The sequence below is a fragment of the Hyposmocoma kahamanoa genome, unplaced genomic scaffold (genome assembly GCF_003589595.1).
Source record: "Hyposmocoma kahamanoa isolate Upper Pololo Valley unplaced genomic scaffold, ASM358959v1 80, whole genome shotgun sequence".
Lineage (NCBI taxonomy): Eukaryota > Metazoa > Arthropoda > Insecta > Lepidoptera > Cosmopterigidae > Hyposmocoma > Hyposmocoma kahamanoa.
The window spans coordinates 5,351,551-5,366,033 of record NW_020654051.1 but is presented as its reverse complement, the minus strand read 5'-3'; the positions used below and the strand labels follow the sequence as shown (position 1 = coordinate 5,366,033).

General features: G+C 36.6%; 1 protein-coding gene across 1 annotated transcript; it reads right to left on the bottom strand.

Moving 5' to 3' along the window:
• Positions 1-1,215: 1,215 nt before the first annotated feature.
• Positions 1,216-14,271, bottom strand: LOC113233843. Its single transcript, XM_026469060.1, has 5 exons — positions 14,108-14,271; positions 11,311-11,536; positions 8,547-8,651; positions 5,332-5,452; positions 1,216-1,411 (listed from the first exon to the last, which is right to left on the bottom strand). Exons 1-4 carry the CDS (start codon positions 14,169-14,171, stop codon positions 5,380-5,382), a joined length of 468 nt encoding a protein of 155 aa, XP_026324845.1. The 5' UTR covers positions 14,172-14,271; the 3' UTR covers positions 1,216-1,411; positions 5,332-5,379.
• Positions 14,272-14,483: the final 212 nt, after the last annotated feature.

Below are 14,483 nucleotides of genomic sequence, written 5' to 3'. Positions count from 1 at the left end.
TGGGCTCCACACCGTAGAAGAATATATCAGGTGGCTTTGCGCTAACGCATTGTACAATATTATTTTTGTTCGAGACAGGAAGTCTGTGGTATTGCGCTTGATGAACCCCAGCATCTGCGTCGATTTACGGATCATATTGTTGTAATGGGGTATAAACTTCAGCTTGCCATCCAGCAAGACTCCCAAGTCGCGAATGTCCCGTGTCTGTAAAAGAGGTGTGCCATTCTGAGTGTAAGTGGATAGGATAGGCAGTTTTCTTCTAGTGAAATTCACAAAATTGCATTTCTGGACATTGATGGTCATACTGTTATCAAGTCACCATTGCTGTATCCTGTTTAGATAATGTTGGATTAGCATTGTATCTTGAGTACATTTTACATGCTTGTAAATTTTGAGGTCGTCTGCGAATAATGAGCATTTACTGTAATGGACAGCTGATGTGATGTCGTTGATAAACAGGAGAAACAGAATAGGAACTAAATGAGAACCCTGGGGCACTCCCGATATAGCGCCATTTGACTAGCACACATATCCCTTGACTGCCATAAACTGTGTTCTATAACAGAGATAGGGGACAAACCAATTCAACAACGAGCCATGAAATCCGTATCCCTCCAACTTTTTTATTAGAAGAAAGTGACTGACCTTAACTAAAGCGCTGGAAAAATCTGTATAGATCACATCCACCTCGCTACCATTGTCCAAGACGCGACTGACATTGTCAACGAAGGGTACCAGGTTACTTTGCACCGAGCGACCACCAACGAAGCCATGCTGATTAAGGGAGAAGCTGAAATTCACGTGACGGGCAACAAGAGCACAAACAACAGACTCAAATATCTTCGAAAAACAAGCCAAGATAGAAATAGTACGATAATTCGCCACATCATTTTGATCGCCTCTTTTGAATATTGGACCGACCCTAGCTCTCTTCCACTCTTTTGGAAAAGAACCCTCCGTCAATGAGTGGTTAAATATGTGAGGTAAAGGATATGCTAGTGAGTGAGCTTCTTTTATCGGGATTAAATTTTGTATTATATATTTGGTATAATTATCTAGTCGAAAGTAATTTAGAATCGTGGACTAAGCTAAGCCTAGAGTATAGACGTGGTTGAAAAAGGTTCACCTTTTAATATTAGTTGACTTTTAGTATTACAATAAATAAATAAGTATAAGAAAAACACATTTTTACTCATGAAACGTAATATTTGGAGAACAGTACATTGAGTGACTAAAAAGGACATTGTGTAACTAAGACAAAACTAAAGACAAAGACTTGACGCTCGTCAAGTCCGCGCTGCAGTCGATTTGTCACGATTATTTCTCTGACCATTTGTCTCATCTGTGGCATAATGTCGAACATCATCAAACAGTTGTAGTGGTAGTACCAAATAAGAGCGGGTTCGTAATACTGTAAAAAACAAACTTTAATAAATTAATATGACAGTTTAAAATTATACTAGTATAATAAGACAAGCAGGGCAACCCCAATCTATTGAGTGCATCAATCCCATACGTCACTCGGACCGTAACCAGGGCTCCATTACTCGCTCGAGATTACACGATGAGTGCCTATCCACAGATATATATCTAGATAGACGCCGCAAGTACAGCAATTTGTATGAAAACCAAGCGTGCCACGTTTTTTGTCACAAGAACTATTTAGTGATGGAAATCTCCTTCCGCTCTAAATCGATTGATTGAACGAAATACGGGTAAAATTCTATTAATCGATTCTAAATAGAATTTTGTTCAAGTATTTGTTGATTACAAGTAGTAGTAATATTCATATAGTAGAAAAAAACTAGAATAAGGTAATTAAGTCCTTTATTTTATTTGTTTGTATAAAGCGATGATTACTTAACAAAATTTAGACTTTAATTTTTAATCAACTTCAAATTATAAAATTATTGTCCTTCCAATAAAATGAGCTTATTATATGTAACATCCTTTTGTAATAGAAGATCTTATCGAATAACTTAAATAATGCAAACACACGTCAATATATCGTCGTTGCAAATTTAAAACCTCTTATGTGACATTTTGGTCGAAAAGGAGTTTTGTAAATAGTTGAAAAGCGATTTCAAAGAGTAACTGACTGAAAAAACTTTCATGTGAATATCTTCTTATTTCAATGAGTTACGTATCATTTTTAAAATATCTTAAGTGTTTGTCTACATTTAATTGTTTATCTCTAACCTCCTATGTGACTGATGAACACATAAGAGGTTTTAATATCAACTTCGTTACAATAACTTGCAATCTCCTATGTGATCAGCAGGACACTTATTAAAAAGAGAGGACAATATTACGTCATATACGCATAAAAGAGAGGTGTGTTTTACTTATTAGAAACAAAATATTCGATCGTTCTGAGGTCAAGGTTAAGCGTGCATCGTTTGTCAGTCTGGTTGCAACGTTTGGCGCGCAAACACTACCGAAACTAAGTACTTGCTGCGTTGTCACGTTAAACGAATTTCTGATTAAATAGTGTATAGTTAGCTTCTCATTGAATTTAAATATGAACAACTGTAACAGTCGGGCTCACCGAATGGTGAATTTAGTGTTAAAATCTCAGTTGCCTACTCAACATGATGACCAAAATAGTATCTCTGCTGTCGACGGCGATGGTTCAAATAAATCACCGCCACATTTCAATAATTTATTAATTACGCCGGAAGATCTAGGATTGAAACTTGCTGTACGTTCGAAATCACAATCACTCTCGCTTTTGCGATTACCGTCACCTACTGCGGATATTGTACACGACTGGTGCAGTGAAGACGAAGCGCCGTTAGTAACGTCTACTCGAGCTACCGTACATTCTGCGTTAGACACTTCTCATGAGGTCAGAGACAGGGCAGAAAATGTAAAAGAAAATCTAGGAGATGATCTTAACACTTTTTTAAATTTACCACTTCCAGAGTCACCATCACCTTTGACGCGATTCTGACTTTAATTGATAGTGATGATAGTTTGCAAGATCCACACTGGACCCCAGTGTCTAAAAAGAGGCGTGTGCATCTAACTTCATCAGAAAGTGAAGATGAAGTACAGGTGTCATTGATAACGAATGATCCAACTTCTAGTGAGACTTTTCCACCGCCTACAGACGATGAAATTGAGCATCAAGTCAGGTCTACGCAGATCAATAATAAACAGGGAATCAATATTGTGCAAGTGAACAGGAAGGCTAGAGTTTTAGGAGAAGTTTACCTGGGATTTAAGAAAGTAGATGATGACAAGTATAAACCGTGTGTTGAAAGACCCAAACGAACTATCAAACCACGTTGTTTACATTCAAAGTCGATTACAAATCCGAAATAAAAAAATGCGTTTATGTGCGATATGAACTTGCGACTGCCTCAATTATTTTTACTAGATGGTTATCTGTTGGTAATTGATCAAATTTATGAATGGCAAGACGACTGAAAATGTTACTGCTGACAAAATATTTTTTAGATTTTTAGATTAAATCTTATTAATCAGAAGAGGTTTACTTAATGAAGGCCTTGTGTATATTTTTTGCGATTTGTCTATTATTTCTCGGATTACTAACTCTGCTATTCTGCATATTTGGATAGCATCTCAGGTGGGGATAAACTAGACCTCCTTGAAAGCAACGAACTCATATGTATGACCAACTCCAGGTTCTTGTAAAGACAGCTCTCTGTTACGTACTTCGCATTTTATATTTTTTTGTATTACCTGTACTACATATCCGGCGATGTACGTAATTATTTGCTCACTATATTCGGACATTCGAGGTAACGTGCTGCAAAAATTAATGAAATTACAGATACTGCTAATAATAGATACTACAAAACTGAAAAAAAAAACGAAACTTTACTAAACTTTATTATAAAAAAACAGTTAAAGAATATTTTTATAATATTGTTAAGGTCATAATAATTTTCGTCCCTATGTTTTCAAAATCGATCAGAATCGAGAACAGTGTTGTCTAACGTATATTGTATATATATATATATATATATATGTATTACAATGTAATTACAAATCATGAGGCAATCACTCAGTTGTATATTTGGTTTCTCGATATTCACACAAAATCAAAATAATTTAAAATAAATTATGTATCTTCTGATTACAAAATCACTTGCCCGTGGAAGGAAACGTCACTGTTTACTCGTTTACCCACAGTTATGGTGCTTTTGCAGTTTGTAATGGCACGATAATATCTCTACGATAACGGTCGAGCGCGTTCAGAAGTGTTATATGTGTTTATTAACATACTTATATGCCACATTTTGGGCGTTTCGCGTGTGTTATGGATCCAGTTAAGTGATTAACTGTAACATCAGGTCAACGCACTTGCATTCGCAGCAGAAACATGTACCCCGAGCATTATTACAACGTGACCGCTGACAAAATTATTATTTTATATACTAATTATAACTTACTAATCGGCCCAACGTTCTTAACATCGGTAACGTAGACTAAGAGTCGTATTCCAGAATTCTACTCAATACTCAAGTCAGGACTTGAGTATGATTTCTAGTGCTTTAAATCATACTCAAGTCCTGACTTGAGCATTGAATAGAGTTCTGGAATACGACCCTAAATTCCTTTAGTTAAGATCTTTTTTGTATAAGTACTTTTCGGCCCAACGCTCCGCACTTCAGACGTAGTTTAAATTCTTTTAGTTACGAAATCCATTGTGAAAGCTTAATGGTACTATTATCTACATGTTTTCTCCTTTTTCTTCACCTCAACTGCGGCCGCCCTATTTAATTCATGTCTTGCTGCAGCCCGTACAAGCTGTTGATCATTGGATTACTGTTTTGTTTTTATGTATTTTGATTTAATTTCTTGTTGTTTCTTGGGTTGCATTCATACATTTAATTTTAATTATACCTTTTAGTTCTACTTATAGGTCGTAAAAATAATTTGAAAATGTTGAGATGTTTGTATAATGTAAATATTCAAATAACTTTTGTTAAATGCGTTGCTGAAGTATTGAAATTTTTAAACCAGTATCGCGGATTGGTATCTCAAATATGGGAGTATGATTATGAAATGCTGAATGATTCTGAATTAGAGACACTCTTGTTGAAACGACCATAAACACATTACTATTTGATGCAATTATTTCACCGAATGAACGCCTTAGTTCTGTAATGAACAGTGCGTGTGAAGACCCGCGCTTTGCAATTCGAGTGCACGGCGAGATTATGCGATTGTGTGGATTGGGCGCGCCGCGGGCACGCATACAAGCCGCGCTGCTAAGTTTGTATGAAGTAACACTGCTTTTCTTATTAAACTATGCTAACACCGTGTGGCTAATGTTATGTTAATGTAATATAAACTTACTTCAAGTTATAATAAAGTGTGTTGCAGTACTTGGAAGGAATTCAGTTCTCATCTGATCTTTATTACATTTATCGGAGTCTGTTTAGTACATTCACTACATATACCATAGTACAGTCCTTTGCTGAAATGAGTAATGAGATAAATTAAATTAGACATACATATTGTACGAGTATATCAAATTTCCATGAACTTTATTAGCTCTAATACGGTTGTTTAATAATAGAAGCCATATGTGGCGAAGTGCACGTACAATATTATTCCCATCGGTTTGCGTTGATAAGTTGATTAAACTCATATTATAATACACTAATCTACATTAACAACATTCTCATTGATTGTGAACAAAACGCCTGACACTTTTTTCAGAAGAAAATGTGAAAATTAGCATGTTCGTATTGTTTTAAATACGTGAATTTATATTACTTCCGGCAAATGAGGGATTTTAATTACCAGGGCCATGTGCAAACGTGATAGAAAGACTGTTTCGTCGTGATAGTAAATAGATCTAGTTGAATTATTGTGAAGGAGCTGTTCATGCATACTAGTGTTTTTGGTTTTGAAAATATTTTTTGCAATACTTGTTTGATTTTCAGTTTCTATTAATTACGCAGATAAGTCATTAGTGAGTAAGTTGGCGTTGATTCATAAAGACCGTCTTTTGGTCTACTTTCCATTAAAATCTTCTCTAAACCAGCTTCTATATTGAACATATTATACGCGGAGTGCAAGAAAGGACTCACCCCCCACGATGTACCATTCCGTTTCTATACTGTTGAGTACCTTACGCAGGTTCGCAAATCCTTTCATAACAATAGCAAGCATTACGCGCTGCGCAGATGGAGCAACTTTGATCATCGAGTTTCGGCAACTGGCCACCCGCAACTAGCTGTTTATGACGCTTTTCATAAATTTCAAGAAACCGCGCAGACTTCGACACGACAGACACGCAGTTTTCGATTGCCGAAATCCGTGATTAAATAAATTCTTCATTGCTGTAATTTGGAACTTGCAAAATTGTACCGGTTGTCTCCAGTTGTCAGTTTCTGCAACCGGCAACCGGAACTCGTGAAGCAACTTCACTCCCTCCCCGTTCCCCGCAGCGTCAGTCTTGACCGTGGATTTCGAAAGTTTATATAAAATTGCGGTATCCGGCAACAAGGCCTTTTAGTTGCTCCAACCGGCAACCGTTAATGGAAACTTGTAAAAAGTTGCCAGTTGCGTCAACTAAAGTTGCTCCATCTGCGAACCTTATAGCATAATCGATACGATGAGAAGAAAAACAAGTGGTCCTCATACTAGACTATTTAAAAAGGCTTTTGAGAAACAATAAGGGCATTTCTCCTAGAAGGGCTAAATTCTCAACTTCGGTGGTCGCATTCTTTTTCTTAATTTCAGGAAAAACGTTATGTTTATAGAAGGAAAAAGAACTCAAACTTACATAAGATTCCGTTTATTGGGCAACTAGATTCTTAATGGTTTATATTATATTTGTGATAATCCACCGAATTCAGCTACCACCGAAAGCAGGATTTTTTAACAAAAAGCATAATTTTTGTATAAAATATTATGAAAAGGGCAATAAAAACATTCAATAATACATAAACATATTATAATACAACATAAACATTTACTAATATGACTAACTAACTATTCAATCAGGCTTTAAAAATCAAAATTTATTTATAAATCGACCAGAACAACACAAACAAATTTCATTTTATGGCTATTAATTAAATTTAGTTTTCAGTTTGGCTGTTCAGGCTTTTTTCAATCACGCAAAGTATTTCCGTACCTCTTATTAAGAAAATTGAGAACGTAATCTGTATCTACAAAAGCAATAAATTTTTGGAAACTTGCGCGATTTATATCTTTCATTAGTTTTTATACATGACGAGGTAATTCATGCAGCTTCAAACTCTTTCCTTCCGATTTTTCTTCGCATACCTCTGTCTATCTTTTTCTTTAAACCTTTCATATATAATCGGATCGCTTTTTATCATTGCTTTTCTAACACGTTCCTTCATTTTCTTGTTTTCTGTTTTGATTTTCCTTATTTTAGTGGGAAGAAAGTAGTAATATAAAATTGTGAAAATCAATAATATTAACTAAACTTTTACATGAAAAAAAGAAAATATGGCTTCGATGGTAGATTTTTCCGACTTCGGTGGAAGCTTTTTGAATTCGGCGGCATAAAATCCACCGAATCTAAGGCCACAGGATACAGAAAAAAAAATATTTTTGTTATTACTCATAAACGACAATACTTGTAAAAACAATAAATTGTTATTATACTTTAGTCGTTACAACACATAGCATAAAAAATAATGCATGCATGCGATCATAAAAATTTAGTTTTTGAAATATCGTTCACACCGAATTTAAAAATCAACTTGGACCAAATCCACCGAATTACGTATTTACACGCGAAAAGTCCTAAAATCGGCAACGAATAATACGAACGAATTGCGAAGCTTCTAAAATGCTTCACTTGTGATGTGTAGCGTGATTAGTAACTACCACCGAAATCCCGCGTAAGCCTGGGACATGCAGCAATTTTGGTATTGTGATAAAACTATTGTCTAGTTTATTGTGAAATTCAGCTTAAAAGTACTGTCATCTAGTTTATTATACGTGAACTAAATAGTCTAGTATTGATATACGGTTTAAATTTTGAGAAAAATGACACTGTGTTGGATTCTGCATTCGGGACACGCCACCGTTGCGTTGTCAGGTTTTAGACCTTTCGGATTTTTTTTTTCCATTAGGTCCGAAAGGTTTATTGGGAAGATTTAGTGCTCTCCAGTTAGCTTGCGACTATATTATACTCTTTTATTTTTTGTAGCTTTTTGTTTTGGTAAATAAGTGGAGTTTAGTGCATGGACACAGAAAATTACGGCTTTGGAGAAATATAAAGGTCCATGATATCCGTTAACAAGAACAATTGTTTCACTATGATGTAGTGGGACATTAGGCCGATAAATTTTATATATATTACACGTGGTTGCTAGTGACGCAATCGATTTGGAGTACTTTTAACCAAAGGAGTAATTCGAATCATTCTATAGAAACTAGCTCCGTGGCCGAAGGGTTACCATGACACGCAGAGGTCCTGGGTTCGATTCCCAGGCCGGGAGAAATATGTGTATGGCCCACATTTATTTCTCTCGAGAGTTTGGGTGTAATTTGTGGTTATCTACGTGTTGCGTTATTATTACCTTTTCTCATTGATGTACAAACGGCAACGAGAAGGGCGCTCACTGGTATGATAAGATGACCTTTCAAGCCCCTCGTATTTTTGCAACTTTTGGATTGGAGTACTCCTGCAATAAATAGTTTTGTTTAACGCGTTTGTTGTGTACTAACAAGTAACGTCGCCATCAACATGGAATTATGTATTAGGTTACATCCTGCAGCGTACAGACCCACTATAAACAGAAGTTTTAGAACAGTAGTGTACGACTGAATTTACACCAAGGTCGACTCCATTTAATTAATTCCAAAATAATTTAAATGGATGAAACACTTTGCGGACAGCATAAAGTACGGACATTTCATTATGTCCGTATTTCATTACGACAAAACCAATCTGCCATGTGATATTTGGCTGGTCACATTTTCAAGTAGCTTCTAAATCTGGTTTATAATTCTCTGCTCTACAAGCCAAGATCATACCGTTTTAGACGTGTTCTTCTGTCAACATATTTCTATATTTGTTCTTTATTAATTTCAGTTGAGAAACGCCTGTTCGCATAGATATGTTGCTACGAAAACGCTTTGATGCTGAGTCATCGAGTATAGTTATAACCAGAAATAGAGACGAAATAAGGGCCATCCAACTCATCAGTCAAATGGTACTGATATCACTTTTAAATATCAACTCTCGTTTGCGTTGAAATCACAAATTAGAAAGCTGAAATAGTACAGCGCCAACAACTGACCTGTGTGTACGTCTCCGTATATTCCAAAAATATTCTGTGTTGTAAAGAAGATAATATCTCTAACTATGCCATAGCCTGTTCCATTTGGTGGTGTGGGAAAAACAACAAAACATCTAATTACAAAACAAACAAGATCACATATTCTCATCGGTAATTAAGTAAATATTAAATTAGGTAATTTTTCAATATTCGTCCATTATAGCAAAGATCAAGTTAAACTGGTCGATTTAAAGTGAAACAATTGATGAAACCCGTCAATTGTTTCGAATTCGGGCTGGCCAATCGGAGCGCAGTTGTCACCGCAATGATATGGCAGAATGGTTTTCAAATAAATTAAATGACATTTTGGTTGTGTTTCTGGTTATATACTCGATGTGCTGAGTGAACAACTACGTAACATTTTGTTCACATGACAAGGTCCATGACTGACTAAAAACTACAGCATTTTTGTATACTTATATGCTTTTAAGTAGGAGCTCATCTCTGGTCTTCTCTTTAAACTAATTTTCTAACGGAATCACGGTAGCGACGGAGTATATAATTAGCGTGAACTTTGCAATTTGCTATTTCATTATTTTTTATTCGACTTTATGTTCACAGATGCCTAAAATAAAGCTGGCGAGCTACCAAGCACATGAGTCAACAAACGGACCAGAAGCAAAGTTCATACAGCTGCGCTATAATAGGTATACTATTACAAGCTTGGGCTGCGTGTGTGCGTGAGCATTGGCGGCTTCGTCGCGTACGGAGAGAGAAACCTGGGGTTCTACTCCGAAACAATTACTGCGAAATAAGAATAATCAACTAAATTAAAAGACGAATAATGCGAATGAAGCTTCATACTTAACATTCTCTTTTGATTTGGTCGTTTATTACTTCTTTGACAGTAATTGCTTTGGACGTAATAAAGCAAATAGTATTTTCACCCAAACTTGTTTTGTCATTCATTATTTAAATTTACGTCATAACGCAAAAGCATGGTCTGATGACCAGGACAACCATAGAGAGTTTTTTTTTTTTATTTTTTTTTATTGTGACTCGGCAAAATGACTGCACCGCGCCTGATGGAAAGTGCGAATACAGTCCAGAGATGAGAGTAACGGATGGAAAACACAAATATCTTCACTCCGTCACTATCATTTTGCCGGTCTGGCCAAATGCTTCTTCACACTACGTTTGAAGGACCCGATGTTATAGAGGGGAGGGAATACATGCGCCGGGAGTTACAACACTTCCCCTACAGCAGATCAGGGTCTGTCTATAACACCTAGTGAAGATCGTGTTTTAAGAAAGCAATCCCTAGGGAGGGCTTTAGTTAAAGTGTCCTCTATCTGCTCTTCGGACTGTATGTAGAGTACAGAAGCTTGTAGCGCGTAACTATATGTTTCGTCATTTAGTGAAACACTACATATTTTATGAGCTTGATTGCACTCTGGTTGTCGACATAAAGTGTAGGAGTGACAGCTTCTCCACGCGCTTCCTTGTAGAGACGAGTGAACCATATAACTGTCTGTGCATCAAGGCTGCCCGCCACAAACTCCACCTCAGTGGTTGACAGAGTTTTCAGTTGACACACATCTTTGTGTTTTCGATGACCATGACACCCATTATTTAAATTTATGTTGTAGCACAATAACATGATCTGATGGTCAGGACAACCATAGAGGTTCCAACAGGACGAATGTCGGGCGGAGTAGATGTCAGGGTATAGATTGGTCCTAGATAAATCATATAAGCGCTTTAAATTAAAACACTGTAAGTTACTTTACAGTGCATTAGTTTGACACGGCCAACAAGTAATAATATATAATCGATGGACATGGCAGACATTTGACCTATTCTTAAAGTAATGTATCCAAATTAACACTCTTGATAAGAAATTTAAAATAAATAGACAGTTTTGCCATCTCCTAAATAATCACTCTTTATATGATACGTGTTTGAGAAAGTAAGGCATCGATATTTGGTAATGAAGATATCAAACAAAGCGTCTTTAGGTAAGGTATGAGTTATGTAAAAAGAATAAAAAATAACTACTAACTTCTTTCTACCTGAGCTTTTGGCCTTATGTTTTTCCGTCTTTTTAACGACCTTTTTACAAGAATCCTTGTCTCTTGCTTCCTTGCGTTCTTTCGAAGAAATCTGTTGTGCCTTGATTTGTTGTTTTGCTTTCTTCAGTGCTGATATTACTGCGCGGTTGGCAGTTACAAAAATTCTTGTGAGGCCGTATAAGGATGCGTAAGTTACTTGTTTAATTGTTGATCCCTCTAGAAAAACATTTTATGGCCACGTTAATTAAGGTACTTACATAAAATACCTAAAATCTAGGTCTTTCTTATTTTTCTTTTTTCATAGACTTAATATCACAGGTCACAGGTCGAAATTCAAGTCTGGGTTTGGTCACGACAAGGAACGTGATCCCGTTTCGGATTGTACAGTGTGAGAGGATGTCTAAACAGCTCCTCTCGCTTGCTTAGTTTCTTTAATTAATTATAATAATTAATCTAAAAAAAGCTATATCTAATCAAAAAAGCCCTGGTAGTCTTATGGTTTGACTTTTCGCCTCTCAAGCAGAGGTCGAGGGTTCGAAGTCGGGCTCGCACCTCTTAGTTTCTCAGAACATATGTGCGAATTTTAATTAGCAATTTACTATGAGCTTTTTTTTCTTTTAGTAATGGCTTTGCATTTAATCAATCGGCCGAAAGAAAGTTCCCAATAATTTGCAAGTGCATGAAGTCAATGAATTACCTAAACCATAGGTTCTCTAACATTCGGCCTCACCGCCCAATTAGGCTAGATAACAAAATTTCAACGCTTCCCACCAAAAATACGTATTTTTTATATTAAGTTAACACAAAAAGTCACAAGGAAAAAATTATATGCATTATGTGTAGTGTAGTTCACATAGATAATTCAAGTTTTTTTTTCAAATGCGGACAGCATCAATGCCTCCAATTGGTTCCGAGGCCTCAACCGCCCACCCCGAGGAGTCTTCAGCGCCAACTGGGGAGCGGTAGGGACCACTTTGGGAAACTATGACCTAAACCATCTCCATAAAGGAGACCCGAGCCCACCCGGGGAAAATCTAAAATGGGTTGACGAGGATGATAATTTCCAGGCGTTATAATTTTCCTTTGTACTTATTGCTAAATGTTTGATATTTTATTCAAACACAATATGACTGTACACTTTTCTCACATATAACGTATATAACACTCTGAAAGTTTTTCGACAAAAAAATTTTGTACGAAACCCTGCCCTGCTATAATTTATTTTGTAAATACATTTATTTACTAGTCAAAATCCAAATGTTTCAATTTTACATTTCCCTCTACAATTTTTTACGAGCCAATTTGAAACGTAGATTTCAACCGGTGTTTATAGATAAAAGCCTTTCTAAAGTAATCTGTACTTTGAGGGACGAAGGAAGAAGTGGTCGCCCTTGACACCAGTTACTGAAAGAATTGAGCAGAATAGGTGAATCACATATGAAGAGATTCAGCACATTTGCGGATCGAGAAGTGTTCAAGATCACACAACCTCACTGATGTTCAGAAGCGTGCCCGCGTAATGCCATAACATGATTGCTGAGTTTGAAGCAGGCTCGTCTCGGATCGTTTACGATATCATTACAGGTTAAGAATCTTTGAATATAGGTAGGTATATTAGAAGACGTCGGTTCGAATCCGGCCAGGTCGAAGGATTTTTTTCTGAGTGTTCGCTCTGTGTGTTAATAATTATAACAAAGTAGTAGAGTAATTTCACATACAATTCAATAACAAAATTTAATCTTGGATTTATCAATAAGATCCAGAAACAAAGCGCCAGTCGACGGTTTGGCTGTTTGAAGTCGAATCAACGGCCAACAAAATTAAAGAATTGAGAAGCGGAGGGCAGACTTTGATCGCTAGTTTTTTGATTTTTGCTGGATATCTTTGCGTAGGCAGTCCCATCTCTTTCTACATAAATTTTGTTGATAGTGTCCCTCCCTATCAACCGCTTGGTTATGCGGGAAGGTCACTATGATCTATGCGAGCGAACAGGGACCATCTAAGTCAGGTCCTAACCCCGGATCAGCACTTTTGCACGGACTTCATCCGGTTCTCTGTAAGGCTAGTGCCGTAGGTACCGGAGCTGTAGGCACGCTCACTTCCCCTCGCGCTTCGCACGACTAACGGTTGCCACAGTTCTTTGCGTAGACAGCGGTAGACAGGTTTTGGAAAATTTAATTAAAAAATATACCCACAAAACATTTTTTTTGGTTTCGAAAAACTTTCTGAGTGCCCCGCTTATAGTAAATATTTAGGTGACTTTGCAGTACATTAAAAAATTAAATGGTAGTAATACAAGCGTTAGGAGGGATATAGCGGATTATGGGACACTTTGCGTTCGTCACTAAATTCTGTCTAGAGCGCGTTCTTTTTTCGTTCCTACTTTGATAAAACTATACAAAAAAATAAATTCATATGACAATGTTCGGTTGGTATAATAACGTTTTCAGATATATTGTTAATAATTCCCGATATTTTACACAAAATGTTGAACCACAGTACCTAGTTCGTCCAGGGAAGCTCTGCCACCTTACCTGTTTCTGTAGCCATGGAGTAATGTGACCATCACTGCGTTCCGGTTTAGAAGGGTAAGGATGCTGGTGAACAGGCACATGGGACTTGTCAACTTATGTCTCAGAGTGACTGGCGTAGCGGCATGGTCCCTCAGGTCTTTGTGCACTATTATGGACAGGCGTGTCGCCTAGTTCGTCCCGTAACTAACAGCAAAACAATTCGTTTCTAAGCTTTGGTTTGTGTTCAAATCTTTTATTAATAAATCACACTAACCGCAATACCGGGGTTCGCTTTTAATTTCTGCCGTAGACGTCTCACTGTTATCATATAGACTCATTATCTACGCTTTTATGTATTGACCGTTTCTTGTGTTTCCACTTCTCTATTTTATTACTTAAGTTTAATTTTATTACTGGTTTTATTATTGTGTAAACGTGGGACTACATTCCTGAAATAAAAATTATTATTATTATTATTATTACACATTTGTCAAAACTTCAATCTAGTACATACATATCGTTGGTTCTATTGCTGTTTTATCATATTCATATTTCGCGTTGAGTTGTTTTGAAAGTGCTACAGCTCCATCGATACAATCGATGACTTCGCTAACGTTAAAGTTAAGGAAGACACTTTATTACTCAAAATT

Coding starts and splice junctions, on each gene's coding strand:
- LOC113233843 (XM_026469060.1), bottom strand. CDS start 14,171: ATGAGTCTATATGATAACAGTGAGACGTCTACGGCAGAAATTAAAAGC. Junction 11,537..14,107: donor AAGCGAACCCCGGTATTGCG/GTTAGTGTGATT, acceptor ATGTTTTTCTAG/AGGGATCAACAATTAAACAA. Junction 5,453..8,546: donor TTGTACATCAATGAGAAAAG/GTAATAATAACG, acceptor TACTCATTTCAG/CAAAGGACTGTACTATGGTA.